The sequence below is a fragment of the Lycium ferocissimum genome, unplaced genomic scaffold, assembly GCF_029784015.1.
Source record: "Lycium ferocissimum isolate CSIRO_LF1 unplaced genomic scaffold, AGI_CSIRO_Lferr_CH_V1 ctg797, whole genome shotgun sequence".
NCBI lineage: Eukaryota > Viridiplantae > Streptophyta > Magnoliopsida > Solanales > Solanaceae > Lycium > Lycium ferocissimum.
Genome location: NW_026727035.1, coordinates 37,464 through 62,106, shown reverse-complemented (window position 1 = coordinate 62,106; position 24,643 = coordinate 37,464). Strand labels below are relative to the sequence as shown.

The 24,643-nt window shown below is 33.0% G+C and overlaps 1 protein-coding gene, 1 non-coding gene and 1 pseudogene across 2 annotated transcripts; all 3 read right to left on the bottom strand.

Moving 5' to 3' along the window:
* Positions 1–1,861: 1,861 nt before the first annotated feature.
* Positions 1,862–3,832, bottom strand: LOC132045801 (receptor-like protein Cf-9 homolog). Its single transcript, XM_059436381.1, has one exon. The coding sequence runs from the start codon at positions 2,919–2,921 to the stop codon at positions 2,415–2,417; it is 507 nt and encodes a 168-aa protein (XP_059292364.1). The 5' UTR covers positions 2,922–3,832; the 3' UTR covers positions 1,862–2,414.
* A 3,311-nt stretch (positions 3,833–7,143) lies between these two features.
* LOC132045795 (receptor-like protein Cf-9 homolog) lies at positions 7,144–8,874 on the bottom strand (annotated as a pseudogene).
* A 1,086-nt stretch (positions 8,875–9,960) lies between these two features.
* On the bottom strand, positions 9,961–10,061 carry LOC132045802 (U6 spliceosomal RNA). The gene has a single exon (XR_009412529.1). It is a non-coding gene; the product is annotated as a U6 spliceosomal RNA (small nuclear RNA).
* Positions 10,062–24,643: the final 14,582 nt, after the last annotated feature.

Here is a 24,643-nt window from a genome sequence, read left to right as displayed (position 1 = left end):
GCGGTCATCAGGGCCATTATCTGAAGGATTACCCATCCGCGAAAGCGGACTGTTCTTCAACCTCGAACAAACCCAAAAAAATTCCCCAAAATTTCTCTCAATTATGGACCCAAAATCAGTGTATTACCCTTTGATCATCTAATATTCAAGCGTGCATGGCCATTAGACTTCGTAAAACCCGATTTCCAGCAACAAACAACCCAAAATTCTAGCGATTCTACTCGCCAACTACCATGAACATCTACCTATTGTTCTTTAAGTTTTCAACACCAATTTCGAACATTCTAATGCATTATATTGTGATGAATATCTTATGATGCTAAACTAACATCAAATCTATAGGATTTCTACCACCGCCCATCCAACCCCACATCACAAAATGTGAGAATTTTACCTAAAATGCTCAGTAATTAGGCATGTATAACTCAGATTGTGACCCAAAGTTTGTTCTAGAGTAAAATAAAAGCAAGTATGTACCTTGTATTGAAGATTCAGAGGAGATTGTATAGTTGATGATGACCCTCTTTTGCCTTACGAATTTTTGCTAATTTTGAATGTTCTTGTGTTAGAGTTAGAGTAGAAGTGGGGGTAGAGAGGAGTTTTATGGGGAGGGAGAGAAATCTTGAGGGGTGCAACACTTGGGATTTGGGGAGGAAAATTCGGGTGGTGGGAGTAGTGGTAATGGTGTGGGAAACGATGGTTTTTGCCTTTCTATAACTTTTGAAACTACCGATTCTCGCTTAAGCTAAGAGTCGGCCGCGTCGGCGAGTACGTGGACGCAGATACGCCCACTACCTTCGCAAGCTTTACCTCTTCTAAACGAGTGGCCTCAGTGCCAGACTTGATCGCGTTCGCGGAACACGCCCATGTGAAACATTTCCACCCCTGCGAGTAATGCCCTATTTAGTGTCCGCTGACTATGTATGTAGTCTCTCGTATCAGCGCTTCTCTCGAATAAGTGAATTCAACCTAATTTATTCTCTTTGAAGGAGTGATTGTTCCGTTTTGGTCTGGTTCGAAATCCTACCCCCCGCCTTTCGTATGACCTTTATAAGCTCATCAGTCTATCAAAATTCATCATTGTGTGTTTGCTTAATCCTACCGTAAGGAGGACTAGTATTATTACAAAGAGTACCGATTAGTGCCCCATGACGGCAGCAAATTCTGACGACCCAAGACAGGCGAACAAGGATACCCAGTGGATTTATGATCAACGGAGTTCCACCACCTCTATATTCCTCCATACTGGTATCTAAGTGACCCACGTACTTCCTAGTCTGATCGACGGCGTGCAGCATTATTTCGATCTCCCATGCTGAAATTCTGACCTTTCGTTTCCAGAGATATGACATCGATATAGTTCAAGCTAGGCAACTCGAGTTAATCACGGCAAAGGCTATTCATTAGTAGAGAGGAATACTATTGAGTCTTAGGCATGCGATAAGATATCATTCCGCAATACTCCTTCTATACACTTAAATTCCTTGTAAGGGCATGTGTCAACCCTTGACTGGTTCTGCATATCTCCCTTTCGCTATTCTCCGTTCGAGGAAGAATGATTGTTTAATTGGTATCTAATGTAATGACTCATTTGATCGTTACGAAATTTCCTTATTCATTTCCTAAAACACCCTTGGATGAGTTCACATCCATAGTTGTAACATATGGGGTTTTCATGCAAAGGTGGGTTATAGCCAGGTTGGAAAAGAAATTTAAATCAACTTAGGATTTTCGGGTTCATTTGTTCCACTCCAGTGATCTTGGGCCGCGCCGGTGTGCCCGCACCCATGGTACTTCATCTGCTTCAGTGGAAAATGGTATTTTAAGTTAGTCAATAGATAGTCCAATAGATAGTCCAATAGATATGCTATGGAGAATCCAATAGATAGTCCACAACCATATCCTATAAGAACCACTTTCCAGCTGAGTTCACTCAGAAATGACGAATCGTTTTCTTCACCCGCATTGTTTGTCTCTTGTCTCCGACTACTTCCACAATCTTTCGAAACTGGGAATCCACGTAATCCATCATTGCCTTCATATGAACTTTTCCCAAATGTACCCAATTGAGGTCCTTTCAGGATGGATCCTTCAAGATAATTGCGTGAGAGATTTAAAACTACAAGATATGTAAGAGAAGCAAGCATTTCTAGTATCTCTCCCGAAAGCTGGTTAAATGAAAGGTCCAATGATTCAAATACAGATAATTTTCCAAATGATGTCGGTATATGACCTTGCAACCCATTGTGAGATAAATTCAACACACACAGTGCAATGAAATCTCCCATCATACTCGGAATATGCCCTTCAAATTTGTTACTTAAAATATCCATAGTGGTGTACAAAGACAAGATCCTCACAGCTTCAAACTCTTATCCCTTTGTTACAACAGTTACCGAGTCTTGGTAATATGTTTACGCTCCATCACTTGGTGCCTTCATTGTTTGATCAATTCTCCTCATGCCTTTCAGATCTTGAAAAAGACTTGTTGGTAATTCTGCTGTAAATGCATTGCAAGAGAGATCTATCATCTGAAGCTGAGGAAACAATCTTGTACTACTTGAAGCTCTAACGGGTCTGTGAAATTTATTGGATCTCAAGATTAAAACTCGTAGCTCTGGAAGAGTCCCCAACCATATAGGGAATGTATCATTCAGGTTATTATTTCCTAAGTCAAGAACTTCCAACTCTGTGCAATTGGCCATCGACACTATACGAGTAAGATTCCAAAGCGATTTTGGAATAGGTCCCAAGAGATTACAAAAAAAGAGTGTCAAGGACTGCAATGAAGTTAGATAGCCAAGGGATTCAGGCAAATTACCAGAAAAATTCACTTTAGAGAGATCTAACTGCATGAGAGATGCACTGCTGTTCCATATGGTTGTTGGAAAAAAACCACCGAGTTGATAATTGCCTGACATGGTAAGAACTTGCAAGTTTGGCAGGTGAAAGATATCTCAGGTAATATCCCATGCAATCCTAACTGGTCAAGGCTCAGAGTTGTTATATGAGAAGAAAAATTCAGAGGAATGGTCGAAGAGATGTCCAGAGCAGTAAGATCAAGCTCTATTAACTAGGTCAAATTCTGAAGTAGCACTTTAAAATTGTGAGGCTCCAGTATGAGAGTATTAAAAGCCAAATACGATTTGAGATAAAGAGAATGCAATTTAGAAAGATGAGAGATTTCATAAGGAACTCGACTAGTGAAAAAGGAGTAGGAAAGATCAAGATGTGTCAAGTTGGAAAACCTGCCAAATTTAGGATATTTTCGAAGGAAAGAAGACATTCCTAGAAAGATTGAGCCTTTGGAGATGAGAAAGTTGGAATAGTCTGCTATTGGGATCAATCTTCCCTGCAAGTAAGCGCTGCAACCAAGGTCAAGTTCAATCACATTGCCGGTCATCTCATCACATTTGACTTCATCCCATAAGCAGAAATCTCTGCTCATATTCCATGAACTCATTTTTGCGTGAGATTTCCCAGCAGTAAACGTTTGCTTGAATCTTATAAGGGCAAGACTTTGATCTTCACGGCATGGTTGAGGTGCCAATGAAGAAAAAGCAAGTAGACAGAGAAAGAAAGATACTACTAGTAGTAGAAATCAGAGGTACCATAGCCAATTTTTTTAAGAAAGAAAGATATCCTTAACAAACGGCGCTTTGTATTGGTCCCAAATCAAAATTAATGAGACATATATACAGTAGAGGTGGATGTTAAAAGGGGTCCAAGTCTTGTAGGTCTTCTCAAAGAGGCTATACATTTTTTAGAAAATTAATTTGATAATCTGAATTTTAACTTGGAAATATTATACGAATTTCAATCCAAAGAAATCTGAATCATGTTACTATCGAGGTGATAGGTCAATATGTCATTTTTTTTTTTGCAATGTTATATCTATTTCATTGAGATGAATGCAATAAGTTCAGTAATAAGAAAAATATATGTTAAAACAAATGCAACACTTGTTTTTTAATTGCATCACAAGAGTAAAAATGTTAATCCAATTGCTACAATAAGAATTAGATAATCCCATGTTTAGCACAAGTCAATGCACAAGTCTTTCCATGGAAATTTCAAAAAAAGCTACAGTTGTCCTTTCACTTTGATTTTAGTCATTAGTAAATGTTGAACAGAACACAGCTCAAGTCAATGCATAAATTTGGACTTGGTGCTACTTGTTTGTTCCTATTTCAACATTTAATTTAGCTTTTTCATTGAGGAAAGAAAAAAAATTCCAAGTGAATGAGATATTTGAAGTCGGTACACAAGTCTTTCCATGGAAATGTAATATGAAAGCTACAACAAGATAGTACTTTCACTTTGATGTTAGACATTGTTTAACTAAAGTCATTTCTTATTCTGTTCGCAATTAATTACGGGCTACTTGTCCCTTCATGTCTTCTTTTATAGACGTAATATCAATCACCCATCTAAGTGGCCATGTGACGTAACGGTGTTTGGTATACGGAAAATGACTTCTTGACTATGGCCAGTTCAATCACATGACCAGTCATCTCATCACATATCACTCCATCCCATCAGCAGCAAACTCCGCTCATATTCCACATTCTTTTTTTAGGACAAGATTTCAGACAGACTGAAAGCCATCTACTTCAAATGCCTTCTTGAACTCTATCAGGAAAAGACATTGATCTTCGGTGCAAGATTGATGAAAAAGCAAGTTGATAGAGAAAGAAAGATACTAGTAGAAACAAGAGGTTCCTGTAGCCCATTTTGCAAGTACGATTAGTAAAAAAAAAAAAAAGTTGCTAATAGAGAGATAACAAATAAAGTTGTGCTTTGTGTTAGTCCTAAATCAAATTCATGAGATATACATATATACCGCACAGATGGATGTTAAAAGGAGTTGAGTCTTGTCGGCCTTCTCAAAGATGCTATGAATATTTGACACAATTAGTGTAGTAATATTATGCAAATGTTAATCCAAAGTTCCTGATCACCTTGTTGTCGAGGTGTTAGTCAGTATGTAATTTTGTTTGTAGTGTTCTAACCTTTTCATTAAAATGAATGCAATAAGTTTATCCATATTAAAATAACATGTTAAGAACAAATTACGATACTTGATAACTGAATCATTCAAGTTGATAATTCACTTTGAAAGTCACTTTTAATTTAATCATAATTCATAAGGGGTAACATTATTAATGCACAATTGCTACAGTAAGACTTAAATCATACTCCCTCCATTCACTTTTACTTGTCCACTATAGACTTTACACACTTCTTAAGAAATAATAAATGAAGTGCACATTTTACCATGATACCATATTAATTGATGTATAATTGCATTAGTTTTGGAAAATAATTTGGAATGAGTAATTAATGCTAAGGACAAAACAGGAAAAATAATTTTTTTTTTCTCTTGATATGTGAAAGTGAACAAATAAAAGTGAAAATCTATTTATAAAATAATGAACAAGTAAAAGTGAACGGAGGGAGAACAATGTTTAGCTCAAGTCAATCCACAAGTCTTTCCATGAAAGTTACAACAGACAAGTCTTTTCAAGTTGATGTTTCACGTTAATTTTAGTAATTAATTGTTGAACAAGGAAAGGCTCAAGTCAATGCACAAGTCTGGACCGGGGGCTACTTGTTACTTCCTATTTCTAAAAATAGATTTTTACTTTCACTTATTACTTTTAGCATATCAAGAGAAGACAATTTATATTTTTCTATTTTACCCATAGTATTAATTAATCACTTCAAATCATTTTTCAAATACAATAAAAATATGCATCAAATAATATGGGTACATTGGTAAATTATGTACTCCATTTATTATTTCTTAAACAGCGTGAAAAGTCCAAAGTAAATAAGTAAAAATGAACGGAGAGAATAATTTATAAGCATCTTTCTTGGAGAAAGAGAAGAAAGTGACAATTCTAAACCAATGAGATATTTTAAGTCAATACACAAGTCTATACATGGAAATGTAAAATGAAAACTACAATAATGAGGTAAAGGGAAAACTACAATGAGGTAATAGTTGCACTTTGATATGTTAAACATTATTTAAGTGAACTTATTTTCTGATCGCGGTTAATTACGGGCTAATTGCCCATTAAAGAAGAAATGTACACCCTTGTCTTCTTTTTAATGTTACTATGTTTTATACCATGTTGAAAAGGAAACGTGACAAATATTTTGGGACGTAAGGAGTAATAGTTTTAATAACCATGATATTTGGACCAACTTGCACGAACTTGCACTAATTCTACTAGGTTACCCCAATCTCCCAGCAATATACATAATTGGTAACTCTGTCCATCAATACTTGCAAAATCAGAATTAATAACAATACACAATTTTGTTGTCCTTTCTAATGTCCGCACAAACAAATATCAGCGTAAGTTACATAACAATATATGCAATTATTTTATACAGGATAGTATGTGAACTAAAAATATGTACATTGGCAACATGCCGTAACAAGTAAAACTTCACCAGTGGATATTCTTCCTCTAGGGACTTCTATCTTTGGTGTTTATCCTTCTTGGCTGAATATTTACTTTCCTTCCTCTTTCAAATATAAAATCTGTAAATAGTAAATATATAACAAATTTTTTCTTTAATGTTCACTCTTAAATTAGTTTTTCAACTTGCACAGTTTTTGGCTAGCATCAAGTTTGCTAGCTATTCCCAATATGTTAGACAACGAATCTGCTATAGCAGAGATGATCTTTGACAACACAATGCCCCAAAATATTACAATGGTCTACAGAAATTACCATTCATCAACATTGAAGTATAAAAGCTATTATTCAACCAAACACTACATGCAACACAGGCACACACAACTCTATACTCACTGTCATAAAAGCAAAAAACAATTCACATAGTCTTTCAGATTCTTGATATTTCAGCTGGACGCACTCTTTGCCATTTACATCTCCCGAGTCATTGCCTACATTTATTTCACAAAAGTTAAAAGGAAGAGTTAGATACAAAACAATTATCTCAATTCTATCACATTTATATAGAAATAAAATAATGGAAATACTAGCTAGATCCGCCATTGATGCCGAGTAATTGTTTCAAATGCTTTTTTCGTTTACATTAGCAAGGGAGATGGTCATTCGAATTTCAACACATAATAACACATTATGACTCATAATAACTTGGATGATGGTTAAACATATTTTTCTGTGGTGACTAAAATGATTCTCAATGATTTTGCATACATTCGGACCTGATGATTTACTTCTTCCTTCTTTTCTTTTTGTTTCTTCCTAAGAGTAGATAACAATAGCCCTTGTACAATAGCCCTTGTACTTTTCATGAAATCATTCACTTCTCTTTTCCATTTAGATACACGTAGAACTCTTTTTCTCTGTTATGCCAAGCTAATTAAAGAAGAAATACTCATATAAAGATATTTAATACCAGTTACAATAAACTACTAAAAAATAATTAGTATAGAGATCAATATGAATATACACCTGAAGGTTTTGAAATTGCATCATATTCCTCAGGGAACTTTTCTACACAATAATATTTCATCTTTTGTAGTGCCTTTGCCCTCGCCGCTTATTTCGCCTTCTCATTATGATTCTGTATTCTAGTTCTTCAGTGATCCCGTAAAAGCCAATTTGGATTTCGAGAAGAAAGCATGAAATATGCTATGGAGAATCCGATAGATAGGCCACAACCATATCCCATAAGAACCACTTTCCAGCTGAGTTCACTTAGAAATGACGAATCACTTTCTTCATCTGCGTTGTTTGCCTCTGGCCTCGAGCTACTTCCACAATCTTCCAAAAATGGGAATCCACGTAATCCATCATTGCCTTCATATGAATTGTTCTCAAAAGTAGCAAATTGAGGTCCTTGAGGGATGCATCCTTTAAGGTGATTGCAGGAGAGATTTAAAATTGCAAGAGATGTAAGAGAAGCAAGTTGTTGTGGTATTTCTCCTGAAAGATTGTTAAATGAAAGGTCCAATGATTCGACTACAGATAATTTTCCAAGTGATGTCGGTATATGACCTTGCAAACTATTGTGAGATAAATTCAACACACGCAGTGCAATGAGATCTCCCATCATACTCGGAATATGCCCTTCAAATTTGTTACTTGAAAGATCCATAGTGGTGTACAAAGACAGGATCCTCACAACTTCAAACTCATGTCCCTTTGTTACAACAGTTACCGAGTCTTGGTAATATGTTTGTTCTCCATCACCTGGTGCCTTCATTGTTTGATCAATTCTCCTCATGCCTTACAGATTTTGAAAAAGACTTGTTGGCAATTCTGCTGTAAATGCATTGCATGAGAGATCTAACATCCGAAGCTGAGGAAACAATTTTGTATTACTTGAAGTTCTAATGGGACCATTCAATTTATTGGATCTCAAGCTTAAAACTCGTAGCTTTTGAAGAGTCCCCAACCACATAGGAAATGTGTCATTGAGGTGATTGCTCCCTAAATCAAGAACTTCCAACTCTTTGCAATTGGTCAAGGATCTTGGGATTTTTCCCTCCAGCTCATTGCCATGCAAGTTGAAGCTTTTAAGTCCACTTCCAAATCTAAAACTTGTCTGGAGATTCCCCGAAAGACTGTTGTGTTGCATATCCAAAACTTTGAGGTTAATGCTCATGTTACCCAAACATTGTGGAATTGCTCCCTTTAGATTGTTTCTTGCCAAATCTAGCACTACTAATGATGTCAAATTGCAAAAAGAAGAAGGTATATCCCCAGTGAGATTATTATTTGATAAATCAATAAAATTTAGATGAGAAAAAGAAAATGCAAGTTGACAGAGAAAGAAAGATGTCAGTAGAAACAAGAGGTACCCAACACCCATTTTGGCAAGAAAGATTAGTATATAAAGTTGGTAATAGAGACAGAACAAAGAAAGATGTGCTTTGTGTTAGTCCCATATCAAAATTCATGAGATATATATATACCGAACTAGTGGATGTTAGAATGAGTCAAGTCTTGTAGGGTCTTCTCCAAGATTGTTATGAATTTTTGAGAAAATTAGTTTGATAATATAAAAATAATAATTTTCATCTTTAATTTTCACTTTGAAATATTATAAAGTACAAAATTTAAGCCAAAGAAAACCTGGACTCATCTTATCATCAAAGTGCCAGTCACTACAGTGTTATATATATATTCTCATTGAGACTAATGCAATAAGTTATCTATAATAAGAACAAAATTAAAGCAATACATGATTCTTTTTAATTGCATCATAGGAGTAAAAATGATAATCCAATGTTTGGCTCAAGTCAATGCACAGGTCTTTCCTTGGAAATTTCAAATGGAAGCTACCAAGGGACAACCCCTTCCAAGTCATTGTTGAATAGCCGTGGATTTGGGGCAACTTTGAACTTCCTATTTCTACATATAATTTGGCATCTTTAGTGGAGAAAGAGAAGATATAAAGAGACGATTTTAAATGAATGAGATATTTCAAGTCAATACACAAGTCTTGTCAATTAAAAGTGATAACAAGGTAATACTTTTACATACTTTGATTGGAAAAAAAAAAACTAGCGTCAAAACTATGAATTTGTGTCAGATGTCTTTCATTCACTCCTCTCACTTAAGTGTGGTTAATTAAAATGTTTTCTCACATTGATTTATCACTTAACCATGGTGAATTCACATGATTTGATATAAACATCGGGTAGAAGTGAACACATTTCTTCTTCTAATAATATTCTCTACTTTGATCGTCGTGGATTTGGGGCAACTTGTTACATGCAATTTCTACATCTACTATCGCAATTTTAGTGTAGAAACCGAAGAAATAAAGGAACAGTTCCAAATGAATGAGATATTTTAGGAATTTCAGTGGAAATATCAAATGAAAGTGATAACAAGGTAATACGTTTACTTTGATAGAAAAAAAAAAAAAACCACTCACATCCGAATGTTTACACAATGAATTCATGTTAGATGTCTTTTTGTTACACTTTTCTCATTAAAGCACGGTTACTTTTTTTTTTTTTTTTTTGTGCGTGTCATCCTTGCCTGCGGCCATGCTAATCTTCTTTGTGTCCTTCCAATTTTATCGAATGTCCCCGAAGAGACGCACGGTTACTTAATATGTGTTAATATCACATTGATTTATCACTTAATCGTGGTGAATTCATATAACTTGATGTAAATACCGCATATAAGTGTGACACATTTTTTTTTTATTGCAGAAAATGTTCTCTACTTTGATTGTCGTGGATTTGGGGCAACTTGTTACTTCCTCAATCAACAACTATTAGCGAAGAAAGAGAAGCACAGTTCAAAATAAATGAGATATTTTAAGCAAATACCTCAGTCTTTCCATAGAAATGTCAAATGAAAGCTACAACAAGGTAGGAATACTAGTCTTGAAGTGCACATATGCTTTGTCGTGTCATGAAGGCAATTGTCTGTATTTCTCCAATTAGCATATGGACAATATGTATTTATAGAAAAATTGAGTGACTTTTTGGCTATAGAGGACAAACATTTCCACTTTTATGTCATATATTCCCTACTTTGATTGCCGTGAATTTTGCGCAACTTGTTTCTTCCTATTTCTACTTCCAATGTAGCAATTTTAGTGGAGAAAAAGAAGAAATAAAGGGAAAGTTGTAAATGAATGAGACATTTTAAGTCAATACACAAGTCTTTTTGTGGAAAGGGTGGAAGTATGATTCTTATGAAACTTGTAAAGCATAAACGTTCAAAAATCAGTAAATTATAATAATGTGCATTATAGTATTAATTTTGGTGAGAGATCAAAACACTACTAAAAAACTGCCAAAAACCGACGGACAGCGTCAGTTTTTTCAATGAAACCGACGGGAAACCGACCCTTTACGGTCCGTCGGTTTACATAGCCTCGCTTTTTGAAAACCGATGGACCGCGTCGGTTTTTTGCGACTTTTTATCCAATAATTTAAAAAAAAAAAAAACCAATTCATCGTTTTTTAATTTCCGATTTTTTGTCTTAAATAAAAAAAATATAAATTTTATGAAAAAATCGACGTGGAAATTTTAAGAATTAATTTCCGGAAAACCGCGACAACCGTTGGAAAATTTCCAAAATTAATTTCCGTAAAACCGATGGAATTTTTTTCAACAATTGCTACATATGCGTGTCACACACTCGCTCAAAACCAGTACCTAGCATTAAAATGCTCCAAATCAATTCTAAAAGAGCTACAACACATAAAATCACTCTAAGTAACAATCAAACACATCAAACGTTATCTAAACACATTAAATACCACCTAAATAGACCTTAAAGTTCAAAAATATTTAAATGTCCAACCAAAAGTACCATTAACTAGTTCTACATAGTTTTAACATAAGTCCATAAAGAATAAAACATAAGTACATTATGAAATCCAAACTAAAACTTAAGCCCCACGACTATATAAATGAACCCTAACCGCTTTCGGTTTCAAATACTTCTTACATAATTACCCCTTCATTTTGAAAAGGGTGAAGTCATTGCATGTGTGTAAACTTGTCAACAAATTCATCGTGTACACCCACACGATCACTATTATTTATATTATACATCCACATACGATCCATCTACAAAAATATACCCCCAAATTATTGAGGTTATAGAAATATATTTTAACTTAAGAATTCTAACTTAAAATATAACTTAAGAAAACACAATCCCAACCAATTCTAACTTTGAATTCTCAATAACAATTCTAACTTTAATAACTTATGGATTCTAACTTTAATATAACTTTTAAAAGCACAATCTCAACCAATTCTAACTTTGAATTCTCAATAACAAATCTAACTTTAATAACTTATGGATTCTAACTTTAATATAACTTTTAAAAGCACAATCCCAACCAATTCTAACTTTGAATTCTCAATAACAATTCTAACTTTAATAACTTATGGATTCTAACTTTATTTCTAAAAATCGAAAAGTAAATCTAGTCAAATAAAATCTACGCTTTAGTTTAGAGGTTATAGAAATATTATGACTTAACAATTCTAACTTTGAAAAGCACAATCACAGCCAATTCTAACTTTAATTCTCAATAACAATTTTAACTTTAACAACTTATGGATTCTAACTTTAATATAATTTGGAAAAGCACAATCCCAACCAATTCTAACTAAGCTAACACAAATACATTGACAATGAACATAAAAAATAGAATCTCAAGCAAATATATATATATATATATATATATATATATATATATATATGAAAAATAAACTAGTCAAATAAAGTTTACATTTTTTCACAAATTCAACATCAATAATTTTTAAAAGCACAATCCCAACCAATTCTAACTTTGAATTCTCAATAACAATTCTAACTTTAATAACTTATGGATTCTAACTTTAATATAAGTTTTAAAAGCACGATTTCTAACTTTGAATTCTCAATAACAATTCTAACTTTAATAACTTATGGATTCTAACTTTAATTCTAAAAATTGAAAAGTAAATCTAGTCAAATAAAGTCTACATTTTAGTTTAGAGGTTATAAAAATATTATGACTTAACAATTCTAACTTTAAAAAGCACAATCACAACCAATTCTAACTTTGAATTCTCAATAACAATTCTAACTTTAATAACTTATGGATTCTAACTTTAATATAACTTGAAAAAGCACAATCCCAACCAATTCTAACTAAGCTAACACAAATACATTGACAATGAACATAAAAAATAGCACAATCAAAATATATATATATATATATATATATATATATATATATATATATATATATATATATATATATATATATATTACGTAAACTAGTCAAATAAAGTTTACATTTTTTCACAAATTTAACAATAATTTAAGAAAGCACAACACCAACCAATTCTAACTTTCAATTCTCAATAACAATTCTAACTTTAATAACTTATGGATTCTAACTTTAATAACTTATGGATTATAACTTCAATATAACTTTGAAAAGCACAATCCCAACCAATTCTAAAAATTGAAAAGCAAATCTAGCCAAATAAAGTCTACATTTTAGTTTTGAGGTTATAGAAATATTATAACTTAACATTCTAACCTTGAAAAGCACAATCCTAACCAATTCTAACTTTGAATTCTCAATAATAATTCTAAATTTAATAACTTATGGGTTCTAACTTTAATATAACTTTGAAAAGCACAATCCCAACCAATTCCAAAAATTGAAAAGTAAATCTAGTCAAATAAAGTCTACACTTTAGTTTTGAGGTTATAGAAATACTATAACTTAACAATTCTAACTTTAAAAAGCACAATCTCAACTAATTCTAATTTTGAATGCTCAATAAAAATTCTACTAACTTATGGATTCTCACAAAAAGCACAATCCCAAAAAAAAAAAAAAAAAAAAAAAACTAGTCAAATAAAGTATACATTTTTGCACGAATTCAACATCAATAATATTACAAACAATGATAACTAAGCTAACACATATACATTGACAATGAGCATAAAATATAGCACAATCTCAAGCAAAAAAAAAAAAAAATGAAAAGTAAACTAGTCAAATAAAGTTTACATTTTTTCACAAATTCAACATTAATAACATTACAAATGATGTTTAACAAAGCTAAATAGACTAACATTAGGCCTAAAATCTACAAATAAAACTAAAATTGAAAGAATTTTAAAAGCCCTAATTTAAAAGAAACTACCTCAAATTACAAGTTAAAAACGGGGTACGGGGTTTGGGGTTGAGGCATTAGCGGCGGCGGCTAGCGGCGTCATGGGCGAGAGGGGTTGGGCGGCGGGTTAGGGTTTTTATTTTAGAGAGAAGTGGGTTTTTTTTTTTTTTGGGGAAGATGGCAAATGATATGCCAAACCCGTTTCTATCATATTGTTAGAAAAAAACCGACGCGGTCCGTCGGTTTTTTAAAATATTGACCAGCCTTTGACCAAAAAAAAAATTAAAAACCGACGTAGTCCGTCGGTTTCTTTAAAAAAAATTCGTTTATTAATATTTTACAACACAAAATGAATTATAAATTATTTAATATATTTTAAAAAAAATTAATTAATTCTTTTTTAATAAAACCGATGTGGGACGTCAGTTTTTGTAAAAAAAAATTGGTGGAAATATAATTTCAAAATTTTGCGGAAAAACCAACGTTGTCCTCGGTTTTTTAATTAAAAAAATTAGAAATACACAAAACCGACGCACTGCTCAAAGCGACGCAATCCGGCGGTTTTTTGTCCGTCGAATTTTGCCAGTTTTTTAGTAGTGAAATTTAGTAAAATAGCATAAATTAATTTCCATTCATACGTTCGTTGGCGGAGCCAAAATTTTATATAAGAGTAGATAGTGTCATATCTGATATTTGAAACTTTTATACAAGGTGATTCAAAATTGACAGTTGCAATTTTGATAAAGCGGGGATAATGTGACGAAGAAACATAAGGAATAGAAAAGTTATTCAATGACTATATGATTCGTTCTTTTAGTAAAATTACATTGGAAAACAAGATGACTACGTTGCAATTTTAATAAAGCAATATGATCTATATATATTATGCTCGAACAAGCCAGACCACAACTTAGCATGATTAATTTTCTTTAATATTGTTCAAGTATTATTTGATAAATTTAAAGCATTATATTTAGGTAAAATCTCTGATTTTAATTAACCAAAAAGTCATTACGTATCTGTCCAAATTTATACATGCACTTTCGTTTCTTTAACTAGTCTTTGAGAACGTGTGTTGCACGTTTGTCCCTTTTTTTTTTTTTTTTTTTTTTAATACAATTTAAAAAGTTTTGAGTTAAAATGTTGAGATCAAGATATTTGTTTTATCATTTACATTTTAGTCATTTTAAGTAAAATTCATAATAGGGGGACGACAAAAGTAGATGGGTTGTTTAGATTTGGATGTACCATCAGAAGAAGAAATGAAAATTAAATTACACCAATTTGTACTTAGTAATTAAATAGTTCTCTTTACTCAACCAAGCTGTGTGTGATTTGTCACGTCACATGAAAGTGATGACCAATACTCACATTTTATAGGAATTTATTTAAGCTGAAACTTTAAGTTCTTAATTTCATACTCATCAAATTCAAAGAAGCTAACCATAAAATAAACAAATATAGAAAACTTAGATCAGATTGACGTTTTATCACAGATTCACGGTGAAAAAAAAAAAATATATATGTCCATTCACTAAAATTACAATACCTCTAAACAAAAACACAAACAAAACATATATATTTCAAACTATCCAAATAGTAAGAGAGAAATCTCATTGGGAAGCAGGATACCAATAAAAAAAAAAAAATAACAAAGAAGATAAATGAAGAGACATCTTCAGGCAACAAATTGATTGGCCTTGACAATGATGCTAGAACTCCAAACTTGCTAAAAAGTACATAGCACATATAATAGGGCCTTCTAAATTCTCATTGCCTCACACCTGTATTGAAGGCAATTTTAAGAATGGGGAGGAAAAGAGAATCTAAGTTGTTGTGATCCCTTTGTTTTCTCATTATATAGAGCTTAAAATGACTTTTCATATGACTTATCCTCAATAATCACAAGAAATAAATAAATAAATAATATATCCTTCAAGATGACAAGAATCGATGTTCCCACATAATTCTATATTTATTTGAGTTTTCATGTTCATATACGTTATATGTATGAAATGAAGTACAATAACCAAATAAATAAGTAATTAATATATCATTCAAGATTTGAATTGCAATAATCGATGCTCCGACTTCCCATATATATTCATATACATTGTACTGATAAAAACATGTGCAATAGCTTAATAAAAAAATCATTACAATACATATTTATCTTCTTGTACAGAATTATACTAAGAAATTAAATAGGTTCGAATAAATGATATTAACTATAGAAACATGCACCCACGTACAATCAGTGCCATAATGATTTGTTTATTCAAATTCTCAAATCAAAACAGTCTTCATACGATTTAATTTCAACATTTTTAGGATTCACTTTAATTTATTACTATTATTTATTGAATGATAAATTTATGTTTTAGTACAAAAATATTATATAAATTGATTTCAAGTGAAGGATAAAATGGTTGTTCAATGTTTGATGGGCATATTCGTCTTTCAACTTTGGACTTGGTAGCTTGCTACTTTTAATATAATATGATATGATGATATGCCTGGAAAAAAAATGATATCTTTCAATATTTAGGAATAATTTAATTTTAAACATCTCATTTTTGTTGACAAAATTATTTATAATCATGCAAATATTTATTATTTATTTTACGCCAGAATTTCGTTTTTGTGATTCTAAAACCTGACCCCCTAAACCGTAATCCACCCATATTCGTCCACGTCTTCTTGCAAAATCGAGTTGTGGACCTGTAAGCTTACTTCTTTTCTCCCAATTATTATTTTTGATTTTAGTTGATGTTTTATGTCTTATCTTACTGCATAAAGTTTGTGACACTTGGATACACAAGATTCATATTGCCGACCTCAACTAGTTTTAAATCAGGAGTAGTTGTTCAGCGTTGTTGGTCTTTTTTCTTTTTTTAGTTTGGATTTTATTTTATTTTGTGTTATTGTTTCTAGTTTTGGTTTTTGATTCCCAACTGATTAGGGGTCCAAAGATACAGGATTTTGTGACTTGGATTGTGTTGTTTTGTGCCTTGTGCTACTTTATAAAGTTTGTGATTTTTTATGGCCATGAAAACTGTGAGTATTTGAAAAAAGTAATTTTTGTGAAAGTGAAAAATGATATATGAAAATAGGAGTTGTGTTTGGCCTGAATACAAATTAGAGTTGTTTTTGAATTTTTGTGAGTGATTTGGAGTGAAGAAAAAGTGAAAACAACTTTTTGGTGTTTTCAGATTCTGGAATTCAACTTAAAATTGAAGTCCGAAACTTTCCAAAATTTTATGACCAAACAAAATTTTCGGAATTCAACTCTGGAGAAAAGTCAAAAATATTCATGGTCAAACGGTCACTTAGTAAGTAATATTTGCCTCTCAACCGACAAAGCTCTTTCTCCCAGTTCTTTTTCAATGGTAAAATGCAAACAATAATACGTTAGTTTTGCTTTTTAACTGATAAGCTCTTTTACCTATTCCTTTTAATGGTTAAAAAAATTATATTTTGCTTTTGATGTTAAGCCATTGATGTTGCACCCAAAGATGTAGCCTAGTGATCGGAGGCAAAAGACACTTGATTTCTTCCCATCCACCAAACTATGGTGGGTAAAATAATAGAGAGGTGCGCAAGCTGGTCCGGACACCACCATCATATAAAAAGATATTATAGGGGTTTGATGTTGTAGAAGTTAGAATTTTCTTCCCTTGCGATAAACTCTTTTTCCAATTATTTGGTAAAATTCCAATAATATAATATAATTGGGGTTGTGATGTTTTTGTCATCTCCTACTACATAAAGCTTGTGACTTTTCTTATTATGAATTGCTTCCTAGCTAATGACCTGTTTTCCCATTGTTTTTGTTGGTTTTTAAGTAAGAAACGTAGGAAATAATAGAGAAAAAAAATACTCAGAGAAAAATATACTGCAATGCAGTCAAAGGGAATTATATTATTTAGCTATGTTTAGGTCTGCATTTATAGGGGAAAATAGTAAAAAGATAATAATAAACTAGTCTAGAATATCTCTGCAGAGTATATCTTTAATTAACTAACCTAACCTAGAATATCTTTGCAGAATATATTTCTAACTAACTAATCACTAACAGTAAAACAAAGTTATTCAAAAGTAGTAAAACAAAGTTACTACAGTCCAAAAGCAAATATTCTAACACTCCTCCTTGATTTTGTGACCAAATTCTAGACTTGGCTGGAATTGACTTCGTAAATAAATCCGCCAATTCATCTTTGGTCTTGCAGTTAGCTTGATCCATATCTCCAAGTTGCAGCTCTTGATTATCAACAAATTCTGGCATGTGTTCATCTTCTGTTGGATTAAATGAGAAGTTTTTACCTCATTTTAACTCGTAAAATCTCTTGCTTAGTGGCATCAAATATTCGACAACACTTGTCTTCGAATAACACTTTAAATCTTTTTTCCACTAACTGGCCAACACTTAACAGATTTTGATCAATATCAGGCACGTAAAGAACATCTGAAATTATTTTTGTACCTGAACCTGTCTTGATTCTAACAGACCCTTTTCCTTTTGTAGGAATATAGTCATTATTCCCGATTCTGACTTTCTTGTTTCCCATAGACATAAACTCTTTAAAAAGATTTTTGTCATTTGTCATGTGGTTTGTACAACCACTATCAATCATCCAAAAATCCGATTTCTTGGTTGAAGAATATGTTGCCACAAACAAGTGGTCTTCTTCTTCTTCATTGGTGACTTGGGCATCTGCTTTATATTTTGGAGATTTGTTTTTGCAAATCACTGCTTCATGAATAAGTTGGTTGCAGATCCTGCATTGTGCATTTGGCCTCTTCCAGTATTTAAATGGAGCATGGCCTTTTTTGCCCCAATGCTGACATGTTGGGTAATTTTTTTATTTTTATTTTTTTATTTTTTTTTTCACCCTTGCCTTGAGTCTTGTGGTTGGCTATCAAGGCTCCTTCAGCCATACCATCTTGCCTCATAAGCGCCCTTTGCTCTTGTGCCTTGTTAACAATGCCAAGAAGCCGGTCTAAGTACTCTTTGACGGTCTCAGATTCCTTCATCTTTTGCAATTTGAATTCCCTTATTAAATTCAACTCCTTCATGCCGCTTATTCTTTCATCTCCTATGTATTTTTCCTTCAGATAATCCCAAATTTCTTTTGCTGTTTTTAGAGCCATAACTCTTGTGAAAATTGTTGCAGACGCACTAGCAAATAAAGTTGGTTTTGCCTTTGATTTTCTGATTTTCTCTTCCTTTTGGCTTTTGATCTAGGCCATGGTGGGATTATTTGGCGTACGGAAGAACACCATAACCCTTTTCCACAGCCTTCCAAAGATCAAACGCCTCAAGATAAGTCTCCATTCTTACTGCCCAGAGATGGTAATTCTCACCATCAAAGACAGGAGGAGCTATTTGAGAAAAGCTATTTTCAGAATCCATCTCTCACAGGTCCCTCCAGAAAATGGCTCAAATACCAATTGTTGGTTTTTAACGAAGAAACGTAGGAAATAACAGAGAAAAAAATACTGAGAGAAAAATATACTGCAATGCATTCAAAGGGAATTATATTATTTAGTTATGTTTAGCTCTGCATTTATAGGGGAAAAACAGTAAAAATATAATCATAAACTAGTCTAGAATATCTCTGCAGAGTATATCATTAACTAACTAACCCCTAGAATATCTTTGAAGATTATATTTCTAATTAAATAATTACTAACAGTAAAATAAAGTTATTCAAAAGCAGTAAAACAAAGTTACTGCAGTCCAAAAGCAAATATTCTAACAGTTTTTCAATGGTAAAAGTACAATCTTTTGTGTATTGGGTTGTGAGTTTGCAAGTTATACTAAGTAGTATTTGTTTCCAACTGACAATAAGTTGGGAGATAGGATGTTGTCCTGCTTTGTTTCTGAGTATCACAAACCAATGATCTAAACATGTCTGCCCAAAAAAAGGGGAAAATTTTAGACCTCAAATGACGATTCTTTTTTTCTGTTTCCTTAAGTTACAATTTGCAAAAGATGAAATTTTTATCATTATAGTGTGGCTCTTTACTTAATATTAGATTTGTCTCTTATACTCCTACAATCTTTCTATACACTAAGGTTATCGCTAACAAATGATGTTGGATGAGGAAATGAATGCTAATCATGAGGAATCCGAGCCTAAATAGAATCAGAAGGCGAAGAAGTTGTAAAATTGACTGAACCTTCAAAAAACGTTGTATACGACAAGGAAGGTTTACTTCATAAGCTCAGAGAAATTAGTTGGCCCGATGATTTGGATTGGATTCGCAAGCTTGTTGTCAACTGGAAGGAGCAAGAAAAGGTGGATGGATGAGAATGATGATATGGCGAGGGGTCGCTCCAGAGGCGGATCTAGGATTTGAAGGTGGCGGTGCCACAATTTTCTTCAATATACATCTTGTTAGGAATGTATATTTGGGTCTGGTCCATCTCTTTTTAGTTTATTTGAGTCAACTTAATAGGTTTTTTTTTTAATTTGCAAATATGAAAATTACATTTTAAAAATTAAGAAACGAACATAATTAACATCTTAAATAAGGAATCACACTCATTAACACCCATTAACAACAGAAGTAAAATCAACTTTTTCATCAAGGACCTTGCATCTCTTATGTATATTAAAAAATGACTTTGCACAAGTAAAATAACATCTTCAATAAGGGAATTACACAAATCAAAATAAGAAAAATAATAGAAAAACTCTTCAATAGGTAAATACTCCCCATAAGTAAATGTAGAATTAGATAAACTACAAAGTTCTCAAACATAAATCATAAATTTCATGTTTTTTCTAAGCAGTACCTACGAAATTTCCATCACAATTTAAGTAGTAAAGTGATTTAAATTGAATTTAACAATTATAGAATAGCATAAATTTTTATAATACTCCCTCCGTCCATTTTTATTTGTCTATTATACTAAAAATATATATCCACTTTTACTTGTAAGTTATATAGTTGGGAAAATCAAGACATAATTTACCATTTTATACTTATTATTAAGTACTCCAATTCATTTCTCATTTTATTTATTGCTTATTAAGAGTGTCTCAGGTCAAATATAGACAAGTAAACATGGACGGAGGGAGTAATAAACAAAAGAAATTATTAAAAAAAAAAAATTGAATTTCGATCTCAATCCAAAATTCCCATTGAGACCCAAGTTTTTCGATTTAAATACTCACAGATTTGAGATTAAGAGAAATACTTAATTTAAGGAATTTTGAAGTTTCTATTTGTGTGTTCTCGCTAGAGATCACAGATAAAATAATAGAAAAGAGGAAAATCAATATAAATAATAAAAAGATAAATACAAAATTGGGAGGGCCGAAAAGGGAATTACTGGTACAAAGGAAGTAAAAAGCCCAAAGAAAAACAGAAGTCGGAAAATGTTCAAAATAGATTCAAACTTGTGTCTATCAGCCGTGGCACCTCTGTCTAATTTACAACTGGGGGTGGCAGGATCAAATATTTAACCTAATTTAAGCAAATTACAACATAAGTATATAAAAAATTTATTAATTGAGGGGTGCCATGCCACCCCCATCGTAAAGGGTGGATCCGCCCCTGGGTCACTCTTTCTGCATGCAAGCGTGTATATAGATCACGTATTTACTTTTCTTAATACCATGAAATACATTTATGCATTTACTGATAAATCTCTGAATTGTGATCCAATACAAGGGAAGCAATAGCATTTAAGGTGGAACCAGGTTGTGAAAGATATCTAACTAGTTGTTTCTTTATAGTGGTCACAAGCGTTCTAGGGCTCTTTGGCATTTTTCTGATACAAGTTGCTGCAACATGAATTGGCTTGTGATCTAAAATAAATTCCAAAATCAAATGTAACTACTGCTGATGCCCTTGTAGCTAGTGACTTGAATCCATCGATTGTCAACTTCTTTGAACAATATTGTTTATTCAAATTGAAACATGAAGATACTACATGACATTCACCAATACTGCAAATAAATTGTGCAGGTGGAGAAGGGGATTTGCACCTTTACCCTTATTTGGGGTGGTTTTTAATTTTTGCCTCCAAATGAGCTGGTCTTTAATTTTTGCCCTTCAAAATCGAATTTCCGCATTATGATATCCACAAGTTATGCCCGCACCCTTAAAGAACTTATGTCTTTATAGGCATGAGTTTGATTTTGAAGGCCAAAAATTAAAAACCAGCCCATTTAACGGGCAAAAGTTAAAGACCAGTCCATCTGAAGGGCAAACCATGGAATTACTTGGGTGAAGAACCCTGTTGCTTTTTGACAGAGCTAGAGCTGGTACTAATCTCGCCATCTAAATGTTGTAACATGGGAGTTCAGATTCACTAAGGTCTATTGTGTAGTATAACTTTGTTGGCAAAATTCTTCAAGTCCAAATATAATCATTTTTATAGCAATGATATTGATCTATATTCTTATTGGAAGAAGTGCCTTGAAACCATCAAGCAGAGATATTAGATCTTCCCACGAGCAGTTCCTAATTCAAAAGTATATGCTCCCATCAGAGATATTGTCACGTTTGATTGAGCCATACATCAGAAAGCAAGTTCCTTTATGTCATCTTTTTTAACTAAGAAATCTTTAGGCAAAACTCGATGAATATGGGTCCACTCGTTTACCATTTTCACTTAATACCATATACAAAATTTGTATAGGGTAGAGTTCAATACCATGATGTGCGCCTAATCCATACATCATGTGTTGCGCTCTCACCACTAGATCAAAGTCATGCACACTTTTTTTGTGTCTCATAATATGTTTTGGTTTTAGGCCACCAGTTCTATTGCAACCACTGCCCCAAGAACATGATGTTCAACCAGGTTCATTCACACTCGGTAACTGAATGAAACATTCATTGTCTTTAATGTTCTTGTCATTGTTGTCTTATCGTAATTGGGACTCTATAAAATTTTATTGAGAATGTCAGGGGTGGACGAGTGGCTCAAGGGGAAGATTAGTAACGTCTTGATTTAGGCCCTCGAAATTTTGAGCCCCCAAAAATTTTTGATAGTAAATTTTATAATTTTATTTTAATTTAGATAATTAAAGTTTGCAGAAAAAATAAAAAAGAACAAAATGTTTGTAAAAAAGAAAGAAATTTGTCGACACTTCATCAGTAAAAACATTTAGAACTTTAAAGTAAACTACTTAAATCCTCATATTAGCAAATATAATTTTTTACAACAATATCAAAGGTAATATATTGTAAAGACATGTCTAACATCTTATTTATTTGAATTACCTCTTACTAATATAAATATATTACCATGTGAATTTAAAGAATTTATGTCATTTAAAAAATACTATAAACAACAAGTACGAAAAAAAATGGGAACATTAACTTTTTTGCTTATGTGTGTGCATACATATGTTAGTTCTAATACAAAAAATTATATAAAACCTCTTATAAAATTTGGGTTTAGACGCTAATTTTACTGCGTCTCCCTTGTCAATAACTCTAACTTCAATGAAGTTTTCTGGATGACGAATTTCTTCATGCTTTGTTTATGCACTCGCACTAGCTTTCCAAATATCGGAGTCAATCTCTTGAATCAACTGACGGGGTTTGTTTTGGAGCGACCAAATCTTATCTGCTTCATTTCCCTTATTCAACAGATCCAAGTTAAATACGTCTCGAATCGGCATAAGAATCACAACGTAATCGTGGAGTCGATCGAGTATTCACTTTAATGCATTACGAGTCATACTGAGTTTATCCCTTTCCCTTTGGACACCGTTGGATCCTTGCAAGATTTCCTTTGGGACCAGCGGATTGATTCGGCAGCTCAGTCGTCTGTACAGATCCTTTAAGATGGGTCAGTTCTTGTTGAAGTCGGTGCTGGACAGTTATTTCTGGGCTAAGGCGCAACATCACAAGACTTCTTTTGTGAGCAAGCTCATCTGCTTTCTTGCGATGCTGCTCCTCATGTAGTCTTTCCAAGGCTTGCCCCTTATCCTGTTGCTCCTGCAACCACTACTCTCAAAAGTTTATCCTCTCATCTTGCTCGTTACAGATCTTATTGAAAAACTCATAGCAGTTCAATCGACAATGTGCGAGGATTATGATTATGATTTCACTGCTCGTCTAAATTTTCTGAAGTACGAAGTGCAAGAAATTAAGAACGGCAATGATTCTAAATTAGAAGACGCCGCCTACCTAAAAGAATGTGAACTCAAAATCAAGGAAATGGAGACTTCCGTGCCTGGTAAGATAATTCGCCTAGTGAGTTCATGTGATTCATAATGGCCATTTGAGATATGAGGAATTTGAAATTTGGCGGAAAGTGAAAACGTTCCGTTAATATATACAGCAGGGAGCTGAGAAATTTTATTTGAGTAACTAATGCCAGCTGGCAGTAGGGGGTCCCACATCATACCCCTCCCATATGGAAGTCGAAGATGAGTTGATGCTTTCATTGGTTGTACAGTCTAAAACCACCACTTCGAGGAGCCCTCTCAGTTGCTCTACTAACAAAACATAAATGCGATTATTTTCTCTTTTCTTATTTATTTTTAATTAATGATTCGTTAAATTTTTAGTTGTCGTTAGTTCGACGGATCAAAATAGCACGTTTAACTTAATTGGAGGTTAATTATGCTAAGTCGAATAACACACGGATCAAAAATAAAATAAACCTATAACACAAAGACCAAAATCACTATTTGCCCTTTAGTCAAATGCCCCCTCAATAGAGAAAAATAAAGAAAAGAATAAGAAAATAAATGATTTTTTTTTTTTAAAAAAATGTATACATGTCAGGCGCTTGCACTATACTGTCCAACACATATCTGGGTGTGACTTTTCAAGGGGTTATAAATTCTGCTTTTAAAATGCTCAGGGGGTAATAGGACCCCCGCAAAGGTTGGATGCGTCATAATTAAACCGGCCAAACGTTGAGGGGGCATTTGACTATTTTCTCTCTTGTTCTTATTCCTTTTTAATGTTATCCAGAAATAATAGATTTTGTTGTCAGAGAGGATGTTGGCATACCCATTTACATAAAGAGGATTATGGATAACTCAATATAA